General features: G+C 38.5%; 1 protein-coding gene across 3 annotated transcripts in view; it reads left to right on the top strand.

The window, feature by feature from the left end:
• TP63 (tumor protein p63) overlaps nucleotides 1-26,964 on the top strand; it is a 246,557-nt gene that overhangs the window by 192,611 nt on the left and 26,982 nt on the right. For all 3 annotated transcript variants that reach the window (XM_065942383.1, XM_065942382.1, XM_065942384.1), the window contains exons 5-6: nucleotides 23,784-23,970; nucleotides 26,328-26,443. In XM_065942383.1, the coding sequence (XP_065798455.1) occupies nucleotides 23,784-23,970; nucleotides 26,328-26,443 (303 nt within the window). The remainder of the gene's footprint in view (nucleotides 1-23,783; nucleotides 23,971-26,327; nucleotides 26,444-26,964) is intronic.

Raw genomic sequence — 26,964 nt, 5'->3', positions numbered from 1 at the left:
GTCCCAGGGCGCATTCCTCTCTGCCAAGACGCCGCTGCTTTGTGGTTCGGTCTGAGTGCACCGCCCCCCCCTCCCGCCTGCCAGGCCCCGTGGGCTTCCGGCTGGTCTTCACGGTAAGCGGGTAGCAGACAGCCCACCTGCTTGATGTCAACATCTGTGGGCGCGGCCGGGGAGGAATGTGCCGCTCCCAGCCTCAGCACAGGTAATTAATCCCCACAACTGACAGGTGGCAACAGGCGGCCCTTTGGCTGGGGCCATCAAGAGAAGTGCTTGGAGGAAGGATTTTTTTTTTTTCTTAAACTATTAAGAGTACAATTCGTACAAGTCTGGCAGCTAGACGACTGTGGCAGGAAGGGAGACAGGGAGGAGAAGTGAATACCCTGCCAGACAGCTCTGGGGCCTATTTGGGGATGTCCTCCTGCCTGATCCTGGATAGGAGAGATCCTATAGGATGTGGTGGCCTGGCTCCTGTTGGCAAGATTACTTTTCAGATTTCCCTTCTTTTGAAGTAGATGTAGTGTGAAGTGGAACGCCTTAGTTGCTAATGAAGAAGTTGGAGCCCGAGAGGGGAAATGCTTTGCCTAAGATGGTACATGAAATCATTATGCAGGTGAAAGATGACAGCCCTGCCCTCTTGACTTTCTGACCACACTTCTCTGGGCGGTATTTACTGCCCTTTATATGGGTGCAGAAATGGAATGATAAAGTTGGGATCTAGTCACAGAAGAGTAATTAGTTGGCTCTTGAACGATATTTCAGTTTTACACCTAACTTTTTAAAGCTGGTTTTTCAAGGAATCACCCCCAACCCACCCCCAAACCATATATCTGCATTCACTACCTTTTTTAGTTATTGGTGTTCTAGTATACCATCCATGATAGCCCTCATAGACCATTAGCCTGATATTTGTTTAAAGTATATTTATTTCACAAAAACATTTGAATTGACTATTTTTTTAATTATTAAACTTTCTTTTTAAAGTCTCTCTCCCTAGATGTGAAGTTTATAAAGTTTCTCAAGTGAGTTTATTTATAGAGAACAGATTGGGAATATAGCATATAATTAACTCATACAATTATATAGGATATGGTTCAGTTCAGTTCAGTTCAGTCACTCAGTTGTGTCTGACTCTTTACAACCACATGAGCCACAGCACGCCAGGCCTCCCTGTCCAAAACCAATTCCCGGAGCCCACCCAAACTCAGGTCCATTGAGTCAGTGATGCCATCCAATCATCTCATCCTCTGCTGTCCCCTTCTCCTCCTGTCCTCAATCTTTCCCAGCATCAGGGTCTTTTCAAATGAATCAGCTCTTTGCAACAGGTGGCCAAAGTATTGGAGTTTCAGCTTCAGCATCAGTCCTTCCAATGAACACCCAGGACTGATCTCCTTTAGGATGGACTGGTTGGATCTCCTCGCAGTCCAAGTGACTCTCAAGAGTCTTCTTCAACACCACAGTTCAAAAGGATCAATTCTTCACCGCTCAGCTTTCTTTATAGTCCAACTCTCACATCCATACATGACCACTGAAAAAACCATAGCCTTGACTAGACGGACCTTTGTCAGCAAAGTAGTCTCTGCTTTTTAATATGCTGTCTAGGTAGGTCATAACTTTCCTTCCAAGGAGCAAGCGTCTTTTAATTTCATGGCTGCAATCACCATCTGCAGTGATTTTGGAGCCTCCCAAAAATAAAGTCTGACACTGTTTCCCTATTTGCCATGAAGTGATGAGACTAGATGCCATGATCTTAGTTTTCTGAATGTTGAGCTTTAAGCCAACTTTTGCACTCTCCTCTTTCACTTTCATCAAGAGGCTTTTTAGTTCTTCCTTTTCTGCCATAAGGATGGTATCATCTGCATATCCGAGGTTATTGATATTTCTTCTGGCAATCTTGATTCCAGCTTGTGCTTCTTCCAGTCCAGCGTTTCTCTCTCATGATGTACTCTGCATATAAGTTAAATAAGCAGGGTGACAGTATACAACCTTGACGTACTTCTTTTCCTATTTGGAGCCAGCCTATTGTTCCATGTCCAGTTCTAACTGTTGCTTCCTGACCTGCATACAAGTTTCTCAAGAGGCAGGTCAGGTGGTCTGATATTCCTATCTCTTTCAGAATTTTCCACAGTGTGGTGATCCACATAGTCAAAGGCTTTGGCATAGGCAATAAAGGAGAAATAGATGTTATTCTGAAATTCTCTTGCTTTTTCAATGATCCAGTGGATGTTCGCAATTTGATCTCTGCTTCCTCTGCCTTTTCTAAAACCAGCTTGAACATCTGGAAGCTCACAGTTCCTGTATTGCTGAAACTTAGCTTGGAGAATTTTGAGCCTTACTTTGCTAGCATGTGAGATGAGTGCAATTGTGCGGTCGTTTGAGCATTCTTTGGCATTGCCTTTCTTTGGGATTAGAATGAAAACTGACCTTTTCCAGTCCTGTGGCCACTGCTGAGTTTTCCAAATTTGCTGACATATTGCATGCAGCACTTTCACAGCATCATCTTTCAGGATTTGAAATAGCTCAACTGGAATTCCATCACCTCCACTAGCTTTGTTTGTAGTGATGCTTCCTCAGACCCAGTTGACTTCACATTCCAGGATGTCTAGCTCTAGGTGAGTGATCATATTATTGTGGTTATCTGAGTCATGAAGATCTTTTTTGTATAGTTCTTCTGTGTATTCTTGCCACCCCTTCTCATTACCTTCTGCTTCTGTGAGGTCCATACCATTTCTGTCCTTTATTGTGCCCATCTTTGCATGAAATTTTCCCTTGGTATCTCTAACTTTCTTGAAGAGATCTCTAGTCTTTCCCATCCTATTGTTTTTCTCTATTTCTTTGCATTGGTCTCTGAGGAAGGCTTTCTTATTTCTCCTTGCTATTCTTTGGAACTCTGCATTCAGATGCTTATATCTTTCCTTTTCTCCTTTGCTTTTCGCTTCTTTTCTTTTCACAGCTATTTGTAAGGCCTCCTCAGACAGCCATTTTGCTTTTTTCCATTTCTAGTTATTCAGTATATTTCAAGCAACTTATGAAGCTGTGTCTTACTCTTTCTATCTAAGACTCTTTTTGCATTTTAGTGATTTGGTTATTTATCATTATTTTTCCAAAGCTTCTTGACCAAAATTATGTTTTGACCCTCATATTTTTTCATTTTCAAGTATCTCATCTCTCCCCTTTATTAATCTTTCCCCTGCCAAAACAATTGCCAGAAATTAAACTTTGTGTTCTCTGAACACCCTGTTTTGTATGATTTTCTTTCCTATCTATTCCAGTTTTTTTTACTTCATCACCATCTTACCCTTATAAAATGGCCTTTTAAATTGGGCATTTCCCAAGAATATAGTTAAGAAAAGAAAAAATTTTTTAATCACTGATTGTTTTCAGATTGCTCTGTCTAAATTAAGGCAGTAATTGCTAAGCATGGATGAATGGAGTTGTGACAGATTTTGAGCTTGCCTCCTTTATTTCTTGTCAGATATTTTAGGTTAGTTAAGGTAGTACAGACTGTACATTTTGCCTCTAATATTCTTTGAACTCTCTGAAAAAAAGAACTGTAAACTAGGAGTATTTCTCATTAGTGAATGGTGGTTGTCTTTTAGATTACTTCTAAATCTCATTATATTTGTTCTAGTTTTAATCAACCCAAATTCATATAGAAGGCCAAAAATGTTGTTGATGTTTTAAGCATAAGCATAGATTTTACTCTCTTTTTTTACTTCCAGTCATCGTCAGATTAGGTACCTTGCCCTAAGTCTTGATATACTTCAACTGCATCTGGTTTTCCATTCCCTGGTAGCTCAGCTGGTAAGCAATTCACCTGCAATACGGGAGAGCTGGGTTCAATTCCTGGGTTGGGAAGATCCTCTGGAGAAGGGAAAGGCTACCCACTCCAGTATTCTGGCCTGGAGAATTCCATAGATTGTATAGTCAGTGGAGTGGCAAAGAGTCGGACACAACTGAATGATTTTCACTTGATATGCTAAGGTTAATTCCATGAGCTAATGGCCAGTATATCTTTCCTTTTCTTCTTTGCCTTTAGTTTCTCTTCTTTTCTCAGCTGTTTGTAAGGCCTACTCAGACAACCATTTTGCCTTTTTGCATTTCTTTTCTTGGGGATGGTCTTGATCACTGCCTCCTGTACAATGTCATGAATCTCTGTCCATAGTTCTTCAGGAACTCTATCAGATCTAATCCCTTGGATCTATTTCTCACTTCTACTGTATAATTGTAAGGGATTTGATTTAGGTCATACCTGAATGGTCTAGTGGTTTTCCCTACTTTCTCCAATTTAAGTCTGAATTTTGCAATAAGGAGTTCATGATCTGAAACAAGGAGTTCATTCAGAAAACTGAGATCTTGGCATCTGATTCCATCGCTTCATGGCAAATAAATGGGGAAACAATGGAAACAGTGAGAGACTTTATTTTGGGGGACTCCAAAAACACTGCCGATGGTGACTGCCTCCATGAAATTAAAAGATGCTGTTCCTTGTAAGAAAAGTTATGACCAACCTAGACAGCATATTAAAAAGCATAGACATTACTTTGCCAACAAAGGTCCATCTAGTCAAAGCTATGGTTTTTCTAGTAGTCATGTATGGATGTGAGAGCTGGACTATGAAGAAAGCTGAGCACCGAAGAACTGATGTTTTTGAAACTGTGGTTTTGAAGAAGACTTTTAAGAGTCCCTTGAACTGCAAGGAGATCCAACCAGTCCATCCTAAAGGAAATCAGTCCTGAATATTCATTGGAAGAACTGACACTGAAGCTGAAGCCCCAGTACTTTGGCAACCTGATGCAAAGAACTGACTCATTGGAAAAGACCCTGATGCTGGGAAAGATTGAAGGCAGGAGGAGAAGGGAATGACAGAGGATAAGATGGTTGGATGGTATCACCAACTCGATGGACATGAGTTTGAGCAAGCTCTAGGAGTTGGTGATGGACAGGTGAGTCTGGCATGCTGCAGTCCATGGGGTCACAAAGAGTCGGACACGACTGAGCAACTGAACTGAATGGCCAGTAGGTCATATTTTGCATAGCATTACATTAGAAAAAGTTTCAAACATCTCCTTTTAGTATGAAGTGAAAGTGAAAGTCACTCAGTCATGTATGACTCTTTGCTACCCCGTGGACTATATAGTTCATGGAATTCTCTAGGCCAGAATACTGGAGTAGGTATCCTTTCCCTTCTCCAGGGGATCTTCCCAACCCAGGGATCGAACCCAGGTCTCCCACATTGTAGGTGGATTCTTTACCAGCTGAGCCACAAGGGAAGCCCATGAGAGCATGCGAGGTGTGGATTTATCTGGAAGCTGACACTGCAGCAGCAGGATGGCATTGACGTTACCCTGCCTAATTGCTTCCCTTGATGGTAGATTGAGTGGGAAGGTGGATTATATAATTATTCACTTGTTTATTCTATCCATATTTTTGGACAGTGACAAGTCAAGGCAGCCTTGCAATTGGGATTTTCATATAGTATGGCATTTCTTCCGGAACAGGTTGAAAGAGTAAAGTTGTTTTCTTGTTTTGTTTGATGGAGTGTGGGGGAAGGGTCTTTGTTGCACCTTTAGGAAAGAGAGCGATTAAAAATTACGCAGGTGTATGTTGACATTAGCTGGCATCTCTATGCATTGTAATACTGAATTACCAGCCTGGCAGCGAACAGCGTGTAATATAGTATTTCGACTGAGGCAGGTGGTGATGATGGGTCGTAGTTACTGGAATGCTTTCCTCCCCTCTTCTCTGTGCAACATATTATTAGTAAAGGAGCTGAATTTGCTCTTGTTTTCCACAATCCCCTGGAGTTATTTTATTTAAACATGATATTTTGCTTTAAGCAGCTCATTCTTTAATACACCAATCCTCTTCCCCCTCCTTCCAAAACAAAACTTAGGAAAGATTGCTTATGTGTTTTGTCAGGGAAATTTTATAGCCAGAAAGAGCTGAATTTATGTGTTTGTTTGGAGGCACCTCTGTTCCATACCACTACAGAAATAGTTTGTTCCTATGGATGTTCAAGACTGTTTAAGAGGAAATTTGGTTGAGACAAAATTTGGCCCTTCATACTTGCTTGTAGGCTAGTACTTCCAAGAAATAAACAGTCTTGAACGTGCATACATACATGTAAGTACGTACATTGACTCCTAGTCTGTATGTATTTCTGATCAAAAATCAGAGAGATTATCAATCCCGTGTTTTCTATACTACTTTTAAAGAGTTACTCTAACCAGTGTGATCCTAATAACTGGTGTCTGTAACAGATTTGTACCAGATCATAAAATATTCAAAATAGAGAAAATATATAGATACATTATAGATCCTCTAACAGAGCTTCCTCATTTTCGCCCTATGGATTCAAGGAGATCCTATGAGTTGCCTCAAATCCCTCAGTGAGTGTTAGAAGCCCACGATTTCTCTGGAGATCAAATAGTTCCATCTTTGAAAGAAAATTCTTTCACATTTGCTTTTTTCTCTTTTTTCTTCTCATCAAAATCTTTCATCAAATAATTTCACTTTAAAATTTGCATGATGTAAAGAGCCACAAGTTCACTGCAGTCTTACCTGTGGTCAAAGATTACTACAGTCTACTGCTGACTTCTCAAATCTAGGATCTGATGGAGATCAGATCTCAAAAAACCTGGTGGGCATTTCATGTTATTCTCTTGTTCAAGATTCCATTCTGACAATATAGTTACAAATTAAGGGAAAATATCTCAGTTTCTAGAGAAGCATATTTTACTAAACTAGAAAGGATGTAATATGGGGTTAACAAAACACTACAGAATATTGTAATCATGTAAATTGGTGATCATATTTTATTTTTTATATGACCTCTGTGCTTTCTACTTGTTTTTCTAATCTTATTGTGTTTATGGAAATTTTCTGTGCTACCAAATGCACCAGTTCCCCTTTGGCCCCATATAGTGACGACCAGCTGCTTGGTACATGGCGAGGAACATTGGTCTGAATGCCAGGATGGTCCTTATTGCTGCTTAGTATTTTGCAAGCCTCGTTTCTTCACTGGAATCAGTTCTTCTTGGGCTTCCTCCTCTGTAACTGAAGTGGCTAAAGCAAATGATCTCTAAGCTTTTCCTAATCTAAGCTCTTCTATATCTAAGGAAATCTGAGTTTATTTCTACTTTACCTAGATTTAGTTGTGCAACCATTAGAAATCATTGTTCCAGGGGGCCCTCTTGACCTTCTAGACCAAGTAGAGCCCCATGTTTTACCCTGTGTGCTTCTGTCTTTTTTATAGAGCATATATCACAGTTTCAGAAATAATTTAATGCTGCCTTTAAACCAACTCCCTTAGGGTGAGAAATACTTGTCCTTAAGTCCCTGGGACCTGGGACAGAGTCTGGCATGAAGCAGGTACTTAATAAATATTTGTTGAATTACTGAACTGATTTTACCTCTCTAAGCATAAATTTTCTATCTAAAAATCAAGAGGAGAAGGAAGTTTAGACAAAATGTGCTATAATGTTTCTTCTGGGGTCTAATATCTTATTACTATGTTCTGTGTCTTCTAAAATCATAAGTCTGCAGTGATTTTACAATCTGGTGCTGACCATACTAAATTTATTTAAGGAAATTTTTAATTAGGAAATAATTCAAGCATATAAAAAGAGTAATTTTAGACACCCAATAACTTCCAAAATGTTAAAAAATATTTCCATATTGCCTCAAATCTTGTCTTTAAATAAATACAATAAATAAAGCAAAGATCTCCCTCCATTTTATTTCAGTCCCTTCCTTCTTTCCAGTGATTAAGATGAAGGAAATATATCTATATGTAAGAATATAAATAAATCTAGAAAGCATGAGAAATAGAAATACCTGACCACTGATACTAAATTTTGAGCAGTTTAGTGTAATTAAATATTATATGACGCTCAGTCATGTCCGACTCTTTGTGATGCCATAGAGTCTGCCAGGCTCCTCTGACCATGGGATTCTTGAGGCAAGAACACTGGAATGGGCTGCCATTTCTTTCTCCAGGGGATCTTCCTGACTGGTACATATTAAGGACATGTAAAATTATATGTGCTTATGGATATATACATGTATATTTTACAAATATGTGGAAACAGATTAAAAAAATCTAGTTTTTAAGCAAATGAATCTAGTAACTCAAATTCAGTTTAGAAACTAGAGATTACTAGCAGATAAATATGAACTGTGTGATTCATTGAAAATGGTTAATCTTCAAACTTTAGTAGACTTTTATTATCTAGTAACAGTCATTTCCTGACCAGGTTGAAAAATGTCTTCATGATGTTCCCAAAATTACTTAAGCTACATTAAGCTCTTCATGCATCTTAGAAATAGGCTTCAGTAATAATCATAATACATGCCTTTTATGTAGGTCTTTTTAGCTGATGAAGGCTTCTCATAGCCATGAATTTATCTTCCACTCTAAGAGATGTATATTATATGTTATAACTTTTTTCTATTTTATATTTGTCAGAGGTGAAGTGACTACATAAAGACTCAGAGAATATATAGAAGAGGCAGAGTTTGAATCTTGTCTTTTGACCCCTCGTCCAGTAAATGTTGCTTCTCACTGTTGGTTTTAGATCAAATTCCTTTTCCAAAGCTCTTGGCTTTAAGATTTAAGCCCTGTCCTCTTCCACAACAAAACTGGCCTGTCAATTCCAATGTACATCATGGTATTTTATTTTCTTTGTCCAAAATTAAAACAAATTATTCTGGGAAGACCCAGAGGAATCGGGTGGAGAGGGAGGTGGGAGGGGGGATTGCGATGGGGAATACGTCTAACTCTATGGCTGATTCATATCAATGTATGACAAAACCCACTGAAAAAATACAATAAAATAAAATAAAATTTTTTAAAAAATTAAAAAGAAATAAAACAAATTATTTTTTCTTTTCTTGATCTGTTGACAAGTACAATGACTAAACTATGTCTCGTTTTCTTCCTAAATATGAGGAGCCTTCTTGAATATTGGGAGAGTTAGTAAGCTCTCATTCATTCTGCTTTGATTTTAGAAAAGAAATAAGAAAATGACATATTATTTTTTCAAGCATCTTTTTCTAGCAAATAATTGCTTTGGCCTGTTTTGGTATTCCTGTGCATATCTTTCATGATGAAAACTAGAATACTGAATTTTAGTAATTCCAAAACATTTCTGCCATCTCTCCACCTTTCCCTTCATTTGTACTGCTCTGGCTTAGGCCCTCCTCATTTCCTGCCTGAATGGGTCCTGATGGGTATCCCTTCTTCCTACTTTGTCCCAGTCTCTTCCTCCTGCCAGCTTTGTTTTACTTACTGCATAAAAACTGATCAGGTCTTTCCCCCGTTTTGCAGTCCTCAGTGACTGTGCTTTTCCTGCTGGTAGAGTCCACCTGTTTCTTGAGAAATCCAAGGCTCCCCTGAATCTAGTAGGTGCTTCCCTTTCTCAACCTCTCCTCCTCCTACCCCTAGCCGATCTCTTTTTCCACCCTATTCACATCTCTTTTGCTTGTACTGATGATTTTCTCTTACGGTGACCCTGCCCTCTGCCTCTTGGCTCTTCCATCCTCCTATCTTTGGGTGCACCATCCAGTGGGTGAATAACCTATCTTTTTAAGACCTCGTTTGAATATCACTACATCTATGAAAACTTTCTTCTCTCCTTTATTGGAATACATTTACTTTTCTCCTTCTCTCTTATTCCAACCAATCCACTAGTGATTCTGGTTAAAATATATTTGGAAACCAAGTGCTTCTCACCAACTCCCCTGCTGGTCTAAGCTACTCTCATATTTTTCCTAAATTATTCACAGTGCCTTCCTTGCTGGTCTCTCTGCTTCTGTCTTTGGTCAACAGGGTTTCTTCTTCACTTAAAAGCCAGAATCTTATTAAAGTACAAATCAGATCATATCACCATCTCAAACCTTCATGGTGGCTTCCTGTCTCACATCAGGGAGTACTGAAGTCCTTACTCTGGCCAGAAACCTTAGATGCTCTGGACCTCAACCTCTCTCTAATTTCTGATCACATCCACTATCACTGTAGCCTTTGCTCTCCAGTGACCCTGGCCTTCGGGACAGACATACTCACCCCAGGACCTTAGCACTTGCTGTCGCCAGCAATTGGAACATAGTCTCCCAAGAGCATACATGGCTCACTCCCATGCTTCCTTCAGATCTTTCTTTAAGTATCAGCTTACCAAAGTATCCTTCTCTGACCACTCTAGATAAAATAATATCCTCCTCACATAGCAGTCTCTAACTCTTGGCTCTTGACTCTATCTCCTTTAAATTTACCTTGATTTTCTTTTCTTGATTGCACTTGTTACTCACCGTCTGACAGTATTCACTTGGTTATCCTAGAATGTTAGTACCTTTAGAGCTTTGACCTTAGTTTTTGTTCACTTCTGAGTTTCCAGACCTAAAACAGAGTCTTGAATATAGTACTTTCTCAATAAATGTAGACTTTATTAATTTTTAGTTAATTACTCTATCATCTGTAATCCCATGACACTTTACAAACCTGTAGCATTGTTTATGTTTCACTCGGCTTCTAAACTGTTGGCAACTTAAGGGAAAAGACTGAGTAATTTTTTCTTTCAACTTACTTTAAAACATTAAGGACTGTCCTACACAGTTGAGGATATTTAAGTTCCTGCATTTGAGGGTTTTTAAAATCTTATTTCTCTTTGTCCCTAGTGCAGAATAGAGTGCCTGGTATGCTCAGATAAATGTTTGTTTGATAATTATTGAAAGATGTGCAAATGGGGAGATAAATAGATCTCATTTCTAGTTTGCAGTGGCAACTGCTTAGCAGATTCTAATGTAGTCAGTGTTTTATTTTCCACTAAAATTTTATGAATTCCAGAAAAATGCCTAACTGAATTAAACACTCAAGTTACTGACAGATCCCTGTAGCAAATTTATTACTTAACAGGTATAGAACTGAATTGAGAAATGTCAAAAGATGTCAATACTAGTTCTGATAGCTTGCTATAATATATTCATGGAAGGCAAGAGAACCTAATTAAGGGCCTATATTAATAAATAAGCATAAAGGGACAGATTTTAATGAACCAAAGGAAGTAAATCAACAACTGAAAAAAAAATTAAAGGTTGCTTCAATACAACATGATAAAACATAAGCACCATAAAGTTGGAAAAGAAAATAATAAACCTGGAATAGCAGGCTCTGATAAAAAGATGACTGGATAAGGTAAAAAGGGAGATAGATGAGATAAGAAAGATTATTTGAAATGCAGTAGAAGAATTTCAATTTTTTGTAGTAGAATAAATCAAAGTTAACTACAAAATCATACTAATGGTAGAGAAAACAAATTGAGAAGCTTTCCCAGAATGTAAACAAGATGTCAACAGTTAGTGTTCAAGTATGTAAAATGTATGGTGGATAGAGGAGGATAGCCAAAGCAAGACTCTCATGTTCCTAGAAACTAATAAGAGCAGAAAGAACAACACAAGCAAAAAGAAAAAAGAAAAAAAAACACAAAAAAGCAATTACTGAGTTGTGTTCAAGCATGTAAGTTAAAAGCTTTCCAATTTCTAAGTTATTTCAAGAAATAAAAAAGGACCTGTAGAAGCATTTTTACTTAAAACAAAAGCAACAACAAAATAAAGAAGAAAAAAAAATCCTGCAATAACAAGGGAGAATAAGCATCTGGCTTGATTTAAAGAAAGAAAATTCAAATTTACTTCAGACTTCTACAACACTAAAATAAACATTGACTCAATTATCCAGTTTTGAGAGATTCAGTTAAAATTAATTTATGTACTAAATATTTATATGCTAAAATCAACTATCTTCAGTGATATTTTTACACTGGAGTAAAGTTTATACTATCTAAGAAAGGCATGCTTAAATAAATCATAGAATATCCTTTTTAATACTATAAACATAACCACATAAAATTGTATTTTTAAATTAGAACATACTCATGATATGTTCTAATTGTTGCTTCTTGACCTGCATACAGGTTTCTCAGGAAACAGGTAAGATGGTCTGATATTCTCATCTCTTTAAGAGTTTTCCACGGTTTGTTATGATCCACATAGTCAAAGGCTTTAGTGTAGTCAATGAAGCAGAGATAGATGTTTTTCTTAAATTCCCTTGCTTTCTCTTTGATCCAGCAAAGGTTGGCAATTTGATCTCTGGTTCCTCTGCCTTTCCTACAAAACCCAGCTTGGACATCTGGAAGTTCTTGGTTAACACAATGCTGAAGCCTGGCGTGCAGAATTTTGAGCATAACCTTACTAGCATAGGTGATGAGTGCAATTGTCCAGTGGTTTGAACCATTCTTTAGTACTGCATTTCTTGGTAATTGGGATCAGGATTGACCTTTTTCAGTCCTGATGCTGGGAAAGATTGTAGACAGAAAGAGAAGAGGTTGACAGAGGATGAGGTGGCTGGATGGCATCACCAGTGTAATGGACATGAACTCAGGCAAATTCCAGGAAATGGTGAGGGACAGGGAGGCCTGGTGTGCTGCAGTCCGTGGGGTCATGAAGGGTCAGACATGCCTTGGTGACCGAATACTAGTAACATGATATGTTAAATAAAAAAAGATACCAAACTCTTTATGATGTTACCCAGTTTGTATGTGTGTGTGTATGTGTATGACGAAATCTAAAATGTTAGGGGTATGTGTGTCTGGGTAAGGGGAATATGTCATATATTGTCTTTTTTCAATAATTTTTATGTGTACCTGTTTTTGTAACTAAGAGCATAGACATATTAATTTTTTTTAAAAAAAAGAAGTTGGGTAAGTGTTTAATCCCCATAATTGCTTCTAATAGGGACAGCACTTCAGGGAGAAAAATTTTGTATCTTCAAACAGAAAGTTTGGAATGTTTAATATCTACCCAAAAGCTGCTGAAAATTCAATGCAGTGGACTTGGATCATCAAAGAAATTCTTAAGTTATAGTAGATTCTTTTTTTTCAGGAATAAATTCAACTGGGTTCTTGATTTGATAGCTATAAGTAGGAAAACCTAGCTAGAGATACATATAATACATATACATATAATCTTGAAACAGCAATGAAAAAAAAAAACTGTTTAGAATGGTAAGAAAATGTACAAAGAGTAAATAAGTTCAAACCATCAATAGAAATGGAATCCATGAAATGAACCAAAAGCCCAGAGAAAGAATTGTTTTTCTCAAGAATGTATATGTAATTCCTTAAAATATATTGGATATGAAGAATACTAGAACCCAACTCTCCCACAAGAAATGTCTCATATATTCCTCAGTGTTAAAAATTAGATACATCAAAGGTTGTCAATATATCTAAAAGAGTGCTTAAAATGAACTTCATAGAATTAAAAGCTTATATTAGGAAACCATGAAAGTCTAAAAGCAGTGATCTTAAAGCAATGTTTCAAATTTAAAGAAGAAAAAGAAAATAATAGCAAATTGAGCCATAGTTTAATTCATGAAGTTAGACAAGAAAAAAATTAAAATTTGTGCATATTAGAAAAGAAGAAACTGACTTTATTTGCAGTTGACATGATCATCTATGTAGAAAATTATATCTATAAGAAACTACTAGAACTAATGTAATCATTTTATTTAGAAATGGAAAATACAGTTAGAAATGAAACATTTAAAATATGATTTACAGTTTAAAAATTGTTGTAAATAATATTTACAACATGCAGTTAGAAATGAAAAATTTAAAAATATTATTTGCAACAATTAAAAGCTATTATTTACAGCAATTTAAAAATACTGAGGAAGCAGTCTAACAAACCTGTGGAAGACTTGCTTACTGAAGACTATTTCTGAGAAGAATTAAAGATGTTCTAATTAAATGGAGATATGTACCACATTCATGAATTAGAAGACACAATGTTTTTAAGATATCAGTTCTCTTCAAGATGACCTATATATTGAACACAATTTCATCTAAAATTCCACCAGACAATTTTGTGGGAATTTACAAATTTCTGGTAAATGGTATATGGAAATTCAAAGGATCTAGAATAACTAAGCAATTTTGAAAAAGAAGAACAAAATTGGGAGACTCAGATTGTCTGATTTTAAGACTTGCTATAGCGTAATCCTAGATAGCATATTAAAAAGCAGAGACATTACTTTGCCAACAAAGGTCTGTTTAGTCAAAGCTTTGATTTTTTCCAGTAGTCATGTATGAATGTGAGAGTTGGACTGTGAAGAAAGCTGAGCACTGAAAAATTGATGCTTTTAAACTGTGGTGTTAGAGAAGACTCTTGAGAGTCCCTTGGACAGCAGGGAGATCCAACCAGTCTATCCTAAAGGAAGTCAGTCCTGAATATTCATTGGAATGATTGATGCTAAAGCTGAAGCTCCAATATTTTGGTCACCTGATGTGAAGAACTGACTCATTTGAAAAGACCCTGATGCTGGGAATGATTGAAGATGGGAGGAGAAGGGAATGACAGAGGATGAGATGGTTGGACAACATTGCCGACTCAATGGATGAGTTTGAGTAAATTCCAGGAATTGGTGATGGACAGGGAAATCTGGTGTGCTACAGTCCATGCAGTCATGAAGAGTCGGACATGACTGAGTGACTGAACTGAACTGATAGAGTATTCCAGACAGTGTATAGTAATACTATTGAATACTATGAACTTTTAATATTCTGTATAAATATAAATTAAATCTATATATGTATATGAATAGATACTCAGGATCATTAAACACCAGAGGGATGTTAATTTAAGCCACAATGAAAACCAATACATACCTGTGAGGATGGCATTGAAATTGACAATACCAAGTGCTGGCAAAAGTCAGTTTTCATTCCAGTCCCAAAAAAAGGCAATGACAAAAAATGTTCAAACTACCACACAATTGCACTCATCTCACATGCTAGCAAAGTAATGCTCAAAATTCTCCAAGCTAGGCTTCAACAGGATGTGAACCAAGAAATTCCAGATGTTCAAGCTGAATTTAGAAAAGGCAGAGGAACCAGAGGTCAAATTGCCAGTATCTGTTGGATCATAGAAAAAGCAAAAAAAAAATCCAGGAAAACATCTACTTCTGCTTCATTGACTACTCTAAAGCCTTTGACTGTGTGGATCACAACAAACTGTGGAATATTCTTAAAGAAATGGGAATACCAGACCACCTTACCTGCCTCCTGAGAAATCTGTATGTAGGTCAAGAAGCAACAGTTAGAACCAGACATGAAACAACGAACTGGTTCAAGATTGGGAAAGAAGTACGTCAAAGCTGTATATTGTCACCCTGCTTATTTAACTTACATGCAGATTACATTATGCAAAATGCTGGACTGAATATTCCTTAATATAAATAACCTCAGATATGCAGATGACACCGCCCTTATGCCAGAAAGCGAAGAGAAACTTAAGAGCCTCTTGATGAAAGTGAAAGAGGAGAGTGAAAAAGCTGGTTTAAGGCTCAACATTCAAAAAAACAAAAATTATAGGATCCTGTCCCATCACTTCATGGCAATTAGATAGGGAAACAGTGGAAACAGTGACAGACTTTACTTTCTTGGGCTCCAGAATCACTGCAGATGGTGACTGCCGCCATGAAGTTAAAAGACACTTGCTCCTTGGAAGAAAAGCTATGACCAACCTAGACAGCTTATTAAAAAGCATAGACATTATTTTGCCAACAAAGGTCCATCTAGTCAAAGCTATGGTTTTTCCAGTAGTCATGTATGGATGTGAGAGTTGGACCATAAAGAGAGCTGAGCACCAAAGAATTGAATCTTTTGAACTGTGATGTTGGAGAAGACTTTTAAGAGTCCCTTGGACTGCAAGGAGATCAAGCAGTCCATCCTAAAGGAAATCAGTCCTGAATATTCACTGGAAGGACTGATGCTGAAGCTGAAGCTCCAATTCTTTGGTCACCTGATGTGAATATCCAACTCCCTGGAAAAACCCTGATGCTGGGAAAGATTGAAGACAGGAGGAGAAGGGGATAACAGAGGATGAGATGGTTGGATGGCATCACCAACTCGCTGGACATGAGTTTGAGCAAGCTCCAGGATTTGGTGATGGACAGGGAACCCTTGTGTGATACAGTCCATGGGGTTGCAAAGAGTTGGACACGATTGAGTGAGTGAACTGAATTGAAGTGCTGGAAAGGATATGAAACCCCTCTATACTGCTATTGATAATGTAAAATAGCACAGCCTCCTTTTAAAACAGTTTGGCAGTTTCTTATGAAGTTAAGCATACACTTAACCAGCACTCACACTTATAGGTACTTATTCAAAATAATGTAAACATGTCTTAAGATGTGTATATGAAAGTGAAGTCACTCAGTCATGTCCAACTCTTTGCAACCCCATGGACTTTAGCCTACCAGGCTCCTCCATCCATGGGATTTACCAGGCAAGAATACTGGACTGGATTGCCATTTCCTTCTCCAGGAAATCTTCCCTGATTCAGGGATTGAACCCAGGTCTCCCTCATTGTAGGCAGATGCTTTACCGTCTGAGCCACCAGGGAAGTCCAAGATGTGTATGTAAATGCTCATAATGCAGTTGGCCGCTCCATATCCATGGGAGACTGGTCCTAGGAGCCCAGGTGAATACCAAAATCCACAGAAGCAAAACTCACAGATGCTCAAGTCCCTTAATTATGGTATAGTATTTGTATTTAACTTACATACATCCTCTTTTGTACTTTAAATCATCCCTAGATTACTTACAATGCTTCCTACAATGTGAATGCTATGTAAATAGTTGCTTGCATGGCAATCCAAGTTTTGCTTTTTGGAACTTATTGGAAATTTCCCCCCATATACTTTCAGTCCTTGCTTGATTGAATCCATGGATATGGAAGCCACAGATGCGGAAAACAACTGTAATTTTATTTATCATTAATAAAAAACTGGAAATAATTAGTGACTTGATAGACAATGGAATTCCACTAAATAATAAAATGGAATGCTGATACACGCAAAAACGTAGATGAATCTTAGAAGCGTTATGCTAAGTGAGAGAATCCAAGTACATGACTGTGCAGTATTATTCTATTTCTATAAAATTCTAGAAAGGTGAAAGTATAAGGAGAGAAAGCAGGTGGATGATTGTCTGAGAAGTGGTTGGGGAGAGGAATAACTGAAAAGGGGAAAAAGATAATTTTGATGAGAGCTGGGGGTTGAAGGAAGGTTAGGGAGGGGTAAGAGAGAGTATATGTATCTTACTCATGATAATGGTTACACTGGAGTGTACATTTGTAAAAAGTCATCAACATGTACACTTAAAAATGAATGTATTTTCTAGTATTTTAGGGGACTTCCCTGGTAGCTCAGACGGTAATGAATCTGCCTGCAATGAGAGACCCAGGTTCCATCCCTAGGTCGGGAATATTTCCTGGAGAAGAGAATGGCTACCCACTCCAATATTCTTGCTTGGAGAATTTCATGGACAGAGGATCCTGATGGGCTACAGTCTGTGGGGTCACAAAGGGTTTTCACTGAGCAACTTTCACTTTTTCACATAGTATATTAGATTTCAAAGCTGATAAAACAAAGCATGCTGCTGCTGCTGCTGCTAAGTCACTTCAGTCCCCCCCCAAAAAAAAACTGGTCTTTAGATGTACAGAATCTCAAATCAGTGTTTGGGAGCATTGTAGGGGAAGATTTTAGAAGTCCCAGAGAGGAAGAGAGAGATTAAAAGAAGCCAGATATATTCCAATTTGTGATCTCTGCTGACTTGAATCACCAGGGTATTTAAAACTTTGGCGTAAGTCAGATTACCATTTTTGGTGATCTTGAAGAAGCGTGGAAAATTGGTAAATATGAGAGTAGCTATTTGGTGGGGGAAATGGACAAATCTAAGGAATTATGAAAACACTATAGGCCAGAGAGACTGAATTTAGTATTGGAAAAATATTAAACACCATTACAAAACCAATGTGCAAGCCATGAAGGACACTGAGCAGAAGAAGCTTGGCTTTGTCAAGAAGCAACTGCATGAGACTTGCTTCAGCCCCTCTGATACTGAACAACAGGTCTGGGAAGTTTAACCAGAAACAACAATTGGAATGTGTCCTAGTCAGACATTTAGATATACTCAGTAGTAAAACTCATCACAAAAATTGGAAAATATGGTTTATAAACTAGATGCAGCTCTACCTGAGGAGTGATACTGAAATTGTCCCAGCGCAATGTGGAAAACAGGGGAAATATGCTTGAATTGTGGGTGATGAGTGTATGGTGTGTTTGCATGGGTAGAAAAGCGGGGTGGAAAGTGTGTGTTTGGAGGATGAGGAGAGGGAATGAAAGATTAAGCCAGAATATAAAGGACCTTAATAAACCATGTAGAACAACAGGACCTCACGCATGCATTCCTCCCAGCCACAATAGAAGTACTGACAGACCGCTGGTCCTAGACTGCAGGTCACCTTCCACCTGGGCCAGGGTTATTTCGCTTCTATCACTTGGTGCTTGCCCAGCACTAAAAGGAGCAAACATTATTATGTGTTTGTGGCCAAGTCACTTCAGTTATCTCTGACTCTTTGTGACCCCATGGACTGTAGCGTGCCAGGCTCCTCTGCCCATGGAACTCTTCAGGCGAGAGGACTGCAGTGGGTTGCCATGCCCTTGTCCAGGGGATCTTCCCAACCCAGAGGTTGAACCCGTGTCTCTTTTGTCTCCTATAGTGGCAGGCATCTTCTTTACCATTAGCACCACCTGGGAAGCCCATTCTACTGAAATAAATAAAGAGGAATTATTGCTGATAAGTAGATCACTTTTGAGCTCCATTTTAATGTTAGAGAAGATTGTGTACCTCTTAAGTTGATTCAGAAAATAGCCACATGGTTGAGGGTTATGGAAAAATAAAAGTACAAATATACGCACTGTTGAGCCAAGAGAATGAGAGATGAGAAACTACTATTCCAGGTCTCAGGATGATTCTTATATCCTGGTTGTTAACCAGCTCTTCCCTGTGACCTCAGGCAAGTCCTCCCCCTGCCTTTTTCTTATCTGTAAAGTGTGGATAATAAGACTGACCCATTATCTGTTATCTGTAATTCTGAAATTCAGAGAACTCTGAAAAACAGAAGTTGCTTTGGTTTTGTTGTAATTTCATAAATTTGTGGCAAACTCATGTGGTGGTGAAACCTGGCCTGAACATTAAGGGTTTATGTTCATTTTCCACTTATTGTGAATATTCACGAATTCATGAATATTCATGAGGAAATATTAAGGTTTGATTATAGTGAAAGAAAAAATTGAAAGTGTTAGTCACTCAGTTGTGACTCTTTGAGACCCCGTGAGCCACAAAGGAAGCCCATTAAATCCTGCTGGAGGTATTTATAACACATGCTGGTAGCTCAGACGGTAAAGAATCTGCCTGTAATGCATGAGACATGGGTTCAATCCCTGGGTCAGGAAGGAATGGCAATCTGCTTCGATATTCTTGACTGGAGAATTCCATGGAAAGAGGATCCTGGCAGACTACAGTCCATGGGATTGCAAAGAGTTGGACAGGACTGAGCAACTAACATTTTCACGTTCATATGAACTCTACTCCCTTTCTAAAATCTAAACAGTTCTGGATTCTGAAACATCTGGCTTCAGTAGTTTCAGATAAGAGACTGTAGATCTATAATACCTTCCTCTTAGATTTCTGTGAAGATCTTCTGTGAGGAAGTTTTTTATACTAGATCTCAAAAAATGGTGAAGTTATTTAGATTGCTGACACTCAGATATTAGATTCCCCACTCCCATCTCTGAGAATGAATGAAGTTTTAACACTTGATGATGCCTAAGTACTATTTTTAGTCTGTCAGGTGTGATTTATAAGTATATCAGTTATTAAAATGGAATGTTCCTCTTAACTGTCCTACTCTGAACACTTATCCTTCTTTTTTTATAATCTTTACATACCTTGATGGGTGCCTTATTTGCCTCCAGGTGTTAGTTGGCAAACTTGTTTTGGAGTCATCTTTCCTAAGGTACATTTTATCAAACTCATGTTTAGATTATATATTTCCTAACTTAAACACAAACAGATAGGCTTATTTACTGAGAGTTGTCAATAAAAGAGAATTCATAATATGTTATAAAACAATGTCTTTGTTTGTAAAGTCATTGGTTAAAAGACACTTGAGCAAAAATGTCCATCTAGATTTCATTGTGTTTCCCAAGTAGAATTTTATTTTTGTGGTTGATTTTTGGCATGCTTCCTATTTCTTCAAGCTATGTAAAACCTTTTTGCTGTGCTTAATCCTTGACCTGTGGGCATGGAGAAGTGATTATGCAATACACATCTAGTATTGGGAAATTCGTAACTGAAAATTTCATATACTGAAATGCTTGGGAGAAAAAGATTATTTAAATAAATATTATATTTCAAAAGGAAGAAATAAAGCAGTTATTTTTAAATGTGCTTTTCCATGGAACATTTTCTTCTATTCAGAGTTGGATTGGAGCATAGCAATAGTGAATCCCTTTGCCACTCTGGCTCCTGCTCCCTACTGTCTTTTCCCTGGAAGAATATTGTTGCCAATTTAGATGAGTAACCTGTGTGTGTGTGTGTCTGTTTACCTTTGTTTGGGTAAGTGTTACTAGGTGCCCTGCTCTTGGCCAGCAGCTCCATTGCCCAAGTGGTTTTACTGAACCTCAGAATGAGGAGGAATGCAGTGATGAGACTTTGACCCAGAGAACAGGGTGATAGCTTAAGATTTCAGATAATATAAGGGTTAGAATGGAGACTTTCTAAAGGAAACAACAAGGATGAAACTTTATTTTCAAGGTCTCATGCTTTCCCTACCCTATTTTCTAATTCTACAACCAACCAACCAACCAACCACTGAACCTCCTTTCCGTGCAGAAATAAGTATAGCAAGGAAAATTTCAGTCCCTTGTGAATGAAAAGATCATCTTTATTGCCCCATGTCTGACTATGTTGTAATAGGGCAGTCCTTTCATGAGAACATAGGACCAAATGACCCCTTTCAGATCCCTCATTCTCTTAGGCTAATACAAGGATTAGAATGGAGACTTTCTAAAGGAAACAACAAGGATGAAACTTTATTTTCAAGGTCTCATGCTTTCCCTACCCTATTTTCTAATTCTACAACCAACCAACCAACCAACCAACCACTGAACCTCCTTTCCGTGCAGAAGGAAGTATAGTGAGGAAAATTTCAGTCCCTTGTGAATGAAAAGATCATCTTTATTGCTGCCATGTCTGACTATGTTGTAATAGGGCAGTCCTTTCATGAGAACATAGGACCAAATGACCCCTTTCAGATCCCTCATTCTTTTAGGCTATGACCCTAGAAGATAATTGCAGTTGTTTGAGGGAACTTTTGCAATTTTCTAGTTGGTTGACCTTAAATGAAATCTCTTCACTATCTACCAGATATTCTGTCTGAAAACATTTTTTTCCATTACACCTAATTTCTATGAGTCTCTATAGAGTATTGTAAGGGTAGGATTAATTATAGTTTGCTTAATATTACTCAATACATGAGAATACTGTTTTTCCATTTAGTTTTCAGTACTCTGTAAACCTGTTCATAGTGTTAATCATTGAGATATTTCTGAGAATCAGTTTCTTCATTTTGAAGAGATGATAACTGTAAATAATGACACAAATGTGTTTTGATAAATGGTTTCAACCAGTGGTGAACATGTTGCTGAAAACTTGGTTTCTGTACTCTGGTGCCAGATCAAATCTCAGAGACTGAATTTGGGGTGAAGGAGGAAAGGTTAGCTTTATTTCTTTACTAGTCATAAGGGGACACACTGGGATCCCGCCCTCAAAAACAGTGACCCACTTGGGAGTATTTAGTAAGGAGCTTTATAGCAGTGGTTCCAGGGTGGAGTCGATGATAAGATTAGGGTGTGTGCACTCTTTTAATCTGATTTCTGGTAAACTCATGATGCCTTTCTCTGGTTCCTTTAATATGGCCTCAGGTGTTCTCTGGAATGAAGAATGCTCAATCCATTCCATTGGGGTTTTTGGTTCTCAGTTCAGGACTTCCCTGGTGGCTCAGAAAGTAAAGCGTCTGCCTACAATGTGGGAGACCCGGGTTCAATCCCTGGATTGGGAAGATCTCCTGAAGAAGAAAATGGCAACCCACTCCAGTATTCTTGCCTGGAAAATCCCATGGACGGAGGAGCCTGTTAGACTACAGTCCATGGGGTTGCAAAGAGTCGGACACGACTGAGCAACTTCACTTTCTTTCACTTTCAGTTCAATTCAGTCACTCAGTCATGTCCAGCTCTTTGAGACCCCATGATGATGGCCTCCCTGTCCATCACCAACTCCTGGAGTCTACCCAAACCCATGTCCATTGAGTCAGTGATGCCATCCAACCATCTCATCCTCTGTCATCCCCGTCTCCTCCTGCCTTCAATCCTTCCCAGCATCAGGGTCTTTTCAAATAAGTCAGCTCTTCGCAACAGGTGGCCAAAGTATTGAAGTTTCAGCTTCAACATCAGCCCTACCAATGAACACCCAGGACTGATCTCCTTTAGGATGGACTGGTTGGATCTCTTTGCAGTCCAAGGGACTCTCAAGAGTCTTCTCCAACACCAGAGTTCAAAAGCATCAATTCTTTAGCACTCAGCTTTCTTTATAGTCCAACTCTCACACCCACACATGACCACTGAAAAAACCATAGCCTTGACTAGATGGACCTTTTTTGACAAAGTAATGTCTCTGCTTTTTAATATGCTATCTAGGTTGGTCATAACCTTCTTTCCAAGAAGTAAGCGTCTTTTAATTTCATGGCTGCGGTCACCATCTGCAGTGATTTTGGAGCCCCCAAAAATAAAGTCTTCCAGTTTCCACTGTTTCCCCTTCTATTTCCCATGAAGTGATGGGACCGATTGCCAGGATCTTAGTTTTCTGAATGTTGAGCTTTAAGCCAACTTTTCACTGTCCTCTTTCACTTTCATCAGGAGGCTCTTTTGTTATTCTTCCTTTCCTGCCATAAGGGTGGTGTCATCTGCATATCTGAGGTTATTGATAATTCTCCTGGCAATCTTGATTCTAGCTTGTGCTTCCTCCAGTCCAGCGTTTTTCATGATGTACTCTGCATATAAGTTAAATAAGCAGGGTGTAATATAGCTTTGATGTACTCCTTTTCCTGTTTGGAACCAGTCTGTTGTTCCATGTCCATTTCTAACCGTTGCTTCCTGACCTGCATACAGGTTTCTCAAGAGGCAGGTCAGGTGGTCTGGTATTCCCATCCCTTTCAGAATTTTCCATAGTTTATTGTGATCCACACAGTCAAAGGCTTTGACATAGTCATAAAGCAGAAATCGATGTTTTTGTGGAATTCTCTTGCTTTTTCAGTGATCCAGCAAATGTTGGCAATTTGATCTCTGGTTCCTCTGCCTTTTCTAAAACAGCTTGAACATCTGGAAGTTCACGGTTCACATACTGCTAAAGCCTGGCTTGGAGAATTTTTAGCATTACTTTACGTTTGTTTCTAATAAGAGCTTAAAGATTTTGTTATATGTATCCCTTGAGGGGAAACTAGGACCCTGTCCTAAGACGGCACTGTTGTTTCTTGGCTATTCTTCCCTTATCTTTGCATCCTCCCCCTTCCTTGATTACCAAAAGGTTGAATATGTCCTATGGGGCTCTGGGAAGGACAGAGGCTGGAGTCTGCTCCTTACAAACAAGGAATGGGAGACACAGGCTTCCATATCCAGGAGTCCCATAGGGTCCTGCTTAGTTTCAAACAAGCAGCTCTAAAGGAACATGTTTACAGAAAGTGTACATATATTTCCTTGTTCTGATTTTGAATATAACAAAACCTCTTGTTTCCTTTCTTTCTTTCACCATGGACCCATCTCTAAGCAGTATTCCACTGAACTGAAGAAGCTGTACTGCCAGATTGCAAAGACATGCCCCATCCAGATCAAGGTGATGACCCCACCACCTCAGGGTGCTGTCATCCGGGCCATGCCTGTCTACAAGAAGGCCGAGCATGTCACTGAAGTGGTAAAACGGTGCCCCAACCATGAGCTGAGTCGTGAATTCAATGAGGGTAAGGAGAATGGGGGTCTGTGGCTGTTCAACTAAGCTTGAAATAGAGTTCCTGTGTAGAGTTTTGTCTGGGATCCACCTATCTGATTCCAATCTCTGCAATCTGATGGCAGCTTAGTCTACCTTTTTGGCTAATAAGACAGAATAACGTTGAATAAATTTCAGGCTTTCACAATAATTAAACTGCTTATTTTAATATTGGTAATTGCTGGATGACCTGGGCTTGCCTGTCTTCTCCCTGTTTCTTCCTTCCCTTCTGTTAGGAGAGTTGAGTAATTTCCTGGGTTCTGTCTTGTGGCAACAAAGATTTGAAATGGCAGACCAGTGTTACAGCTCAGTTACAGCTCAGAGTTTTATTCAGCAAACAAGGGTAGTACACCCTGGAGGTGTGAGGGTGGATCAACCCCAAGGGAGAGGCCTCAGTCCATCTTGGCTCTCTCTTTTTGTTCTTTTTGTCTCCTCTCCCTATGCAAATTAGGGCTATCTATGTTCCACCTGAAGTTCTCACTCCCACTGCAGTCTGCAGATTTTCTTTTGTTCTGTTATTGTGGGCTTTTCCCTTTGTCTTTTAGCCACCACCATTTTAGACTCCTTTTTCCTTTTCTAACTACCCGCCCCCCTTTTTTTTAAATGAGAGGATTTAAGGAGAAGAGTGTGATCTCTGATCTGTTGGTCCCTTGCTAAGGGTTTCAGTACCTCTCCCAGGGTGATTGTCAAGGTTGGATCAATTAGGGTCTAGAAGGGTAAGAGAAAGGAGCATAAAAAGTGATAAATATTAAAAAAAAAAAAAAAAAAAAGAAGAAGAAGAAGAGGAAAATGGGGAATAAGAAAAATAAATGAAGACAAATAACAGATAAGAGGAGTAAATGGGAAATCTAGAACATGAGCTTGGGAAGGGAAGCAGTAAAGTGAAGGACTGACTGTCAAAGAGCAGGTATCTTGGGGCCAGGTATCTTACAGCCTTTAAGTGCTGTATCCGTAGATAAGTTAGGTCCCAGGCTCTGAGCCTCAGATCCAGTAACAGTTTTACAGAAGTGGTCATTATTTCCAAGGGTCCTCTTACATTTACTGTTCTAAAGTTTATGAAGGGAGGCTAAGTCAAGAACACAAAATAGTTGAAAGGAAGGGCAAGAGAAAGCATAAAGATTCATCAAAGAGCAATGAGGAGATAGGAAGATTGGGAGTTAGAATACCTTTTATAGAAATTATGTGAAAAATAGGAAGATTGGTAGGTTACCCTGAGTATATGTATGTAGAGAATATAATAGGTGGTAAAGAAAAAGTAATGAAGAAAGATAGTAGATAGAAATTTTAAAAAAAGAAAATAAAGTTGAAATCTCTCCACCTTAACACAACTAATTTTTACTTATTAATTTCTAGTCCTTGTCTATATGACCTCCTTATCCATACCTCTGCATCTTACCTTTCACTTAACAATATGCTATAGAAGTTATTCTCTATAGCTAGGCTTCATTATTGGTTTCCATAACTGCTCTTGATCCATCAAGATGACATAACCATTTTTGTTGTTGGTTGCTCTTTTCTTATTTTTTAGCATAATAGTTATTTAAAATTTTTGCCATAATATATGATGCTTCAGGCAACAGAGAGCATCTCAATATACAAACCTTTTACTTTGAGTATCAGTTACTGTAGAATGAGAATATGAGACCAAAGGTTAAAAACACCTTTACAACATTAACTCTTGGAGCAGCATCTTTATTTTTGAGTTCTACAAGATATCACATTTTGTTAAACTTTGCTTTTGTTCCTTTCAAAACTTGCTCCCTTTTTTAAGCCTCTAACCTGGGACAATTGCAGTACAACAAATAAAGTTAGTTTACCATCTTTATAACCAAAGTAAAATTGTGGCTTCATTATGAAGAAAAGAATAGGCAAAGTGAAAGTTATATCCTTGCCATCCATAGCTTCTTAGTGTTTTAAATGGTCAATTTGGGGGCAGTGTTTTCTGTCATGCAGGTGTATTTTTAAAATTAACTTGTTCCTTTTTCTTCCATTTTTCAGAGAAGCTGGAAAAACGCCCTGTATGGGTCAGCTTAGAAATGTAGTTATAGAGTTCTCTACAACTTGAATTGTTTACCTTGAGCCCAGAAACATGGGACTGTTCCCTTAAATATAGATGACCATTCCTGACCTTTTTATGGCTATAAAGGTTGTGATACCTTCATGTGTTAGATCTCTGGCAACAGGATCTAGTCTTCTTTTCAAGCATGTATATCTCCTATATCATACAAACTATTTCTTTGACCACCAGTGTTCTGTCCATAAAGTTTCATTTTATTTTCTTTGTTTTGAGGGTAAAGAGCTAATTTTTTTTTTTTTTTTCCCATTCTGCAGGACAGATTGCCCCTCCCAGTCATTTGATTCGAGTAGAAGGTAACAGTCATGCCCAATATGTAGAAGATCCCATCACAGGAAGACAAAGTGTGCTGGTACCTTATGAGCCACCTCAGGTAAGCAGATAAAGACTGGGCAGACTTGAGAGAGTATTACTTTTAGTAATAGGAGGTGTTTCAAGCATATAATTCTATCTTAGTTATAAAATAGGTAACTGTTTTTGTATTTATTCTCTCCCTTCTCTTCACCAGGCACTTCTCTATCCCCCTTCAAAACTGCTAAATTTGTACCAAATTTGTTCTTGTTAACATGGCTCTGTTGCCCATGTTCTCATCTTAAAGGCAGAAAATAATTGAATCTACGGTTGAGTTTATACATAACATTATTATCCAGAGATCTTAATTGGAAATTCAGCTGGTAGTGGATGTACATGAGTACTGGAAGCATGTATTTTTCCCTCATAGCTCAGTCAGTAAAGAACCTGCCTGCAATGCAAGAGACCTGAGTTCGATTCCTGGGTTGGGAAGATTCCCTGGAGAAGGAAATGGCAATCCACTCCAGTATTCTTGCCTGGAACATCCCATGGACAGAGGAGCCTGGTGGGCTATAGTCCATGGGGTCGCAAGAGTAGTACATG

Source organism: Muntiacus reevesi, chromosome 8 (genome assembly GCF_963930625.1).
Source record: "Muntiacus reevesi chromosome 8, mMunRee1.1, whole genome shotgun sequence".
NCBI lineage: Eukaryota > Metazoa > Chordata > Mammalia > Artiodactyla > Cervidae > Muntiacus > Muntiacus reevesi.
Note: the sequence above shows the minus strand (reverse complement) of the source record. Positions and strands in the feature narration are given on the sequence as shown.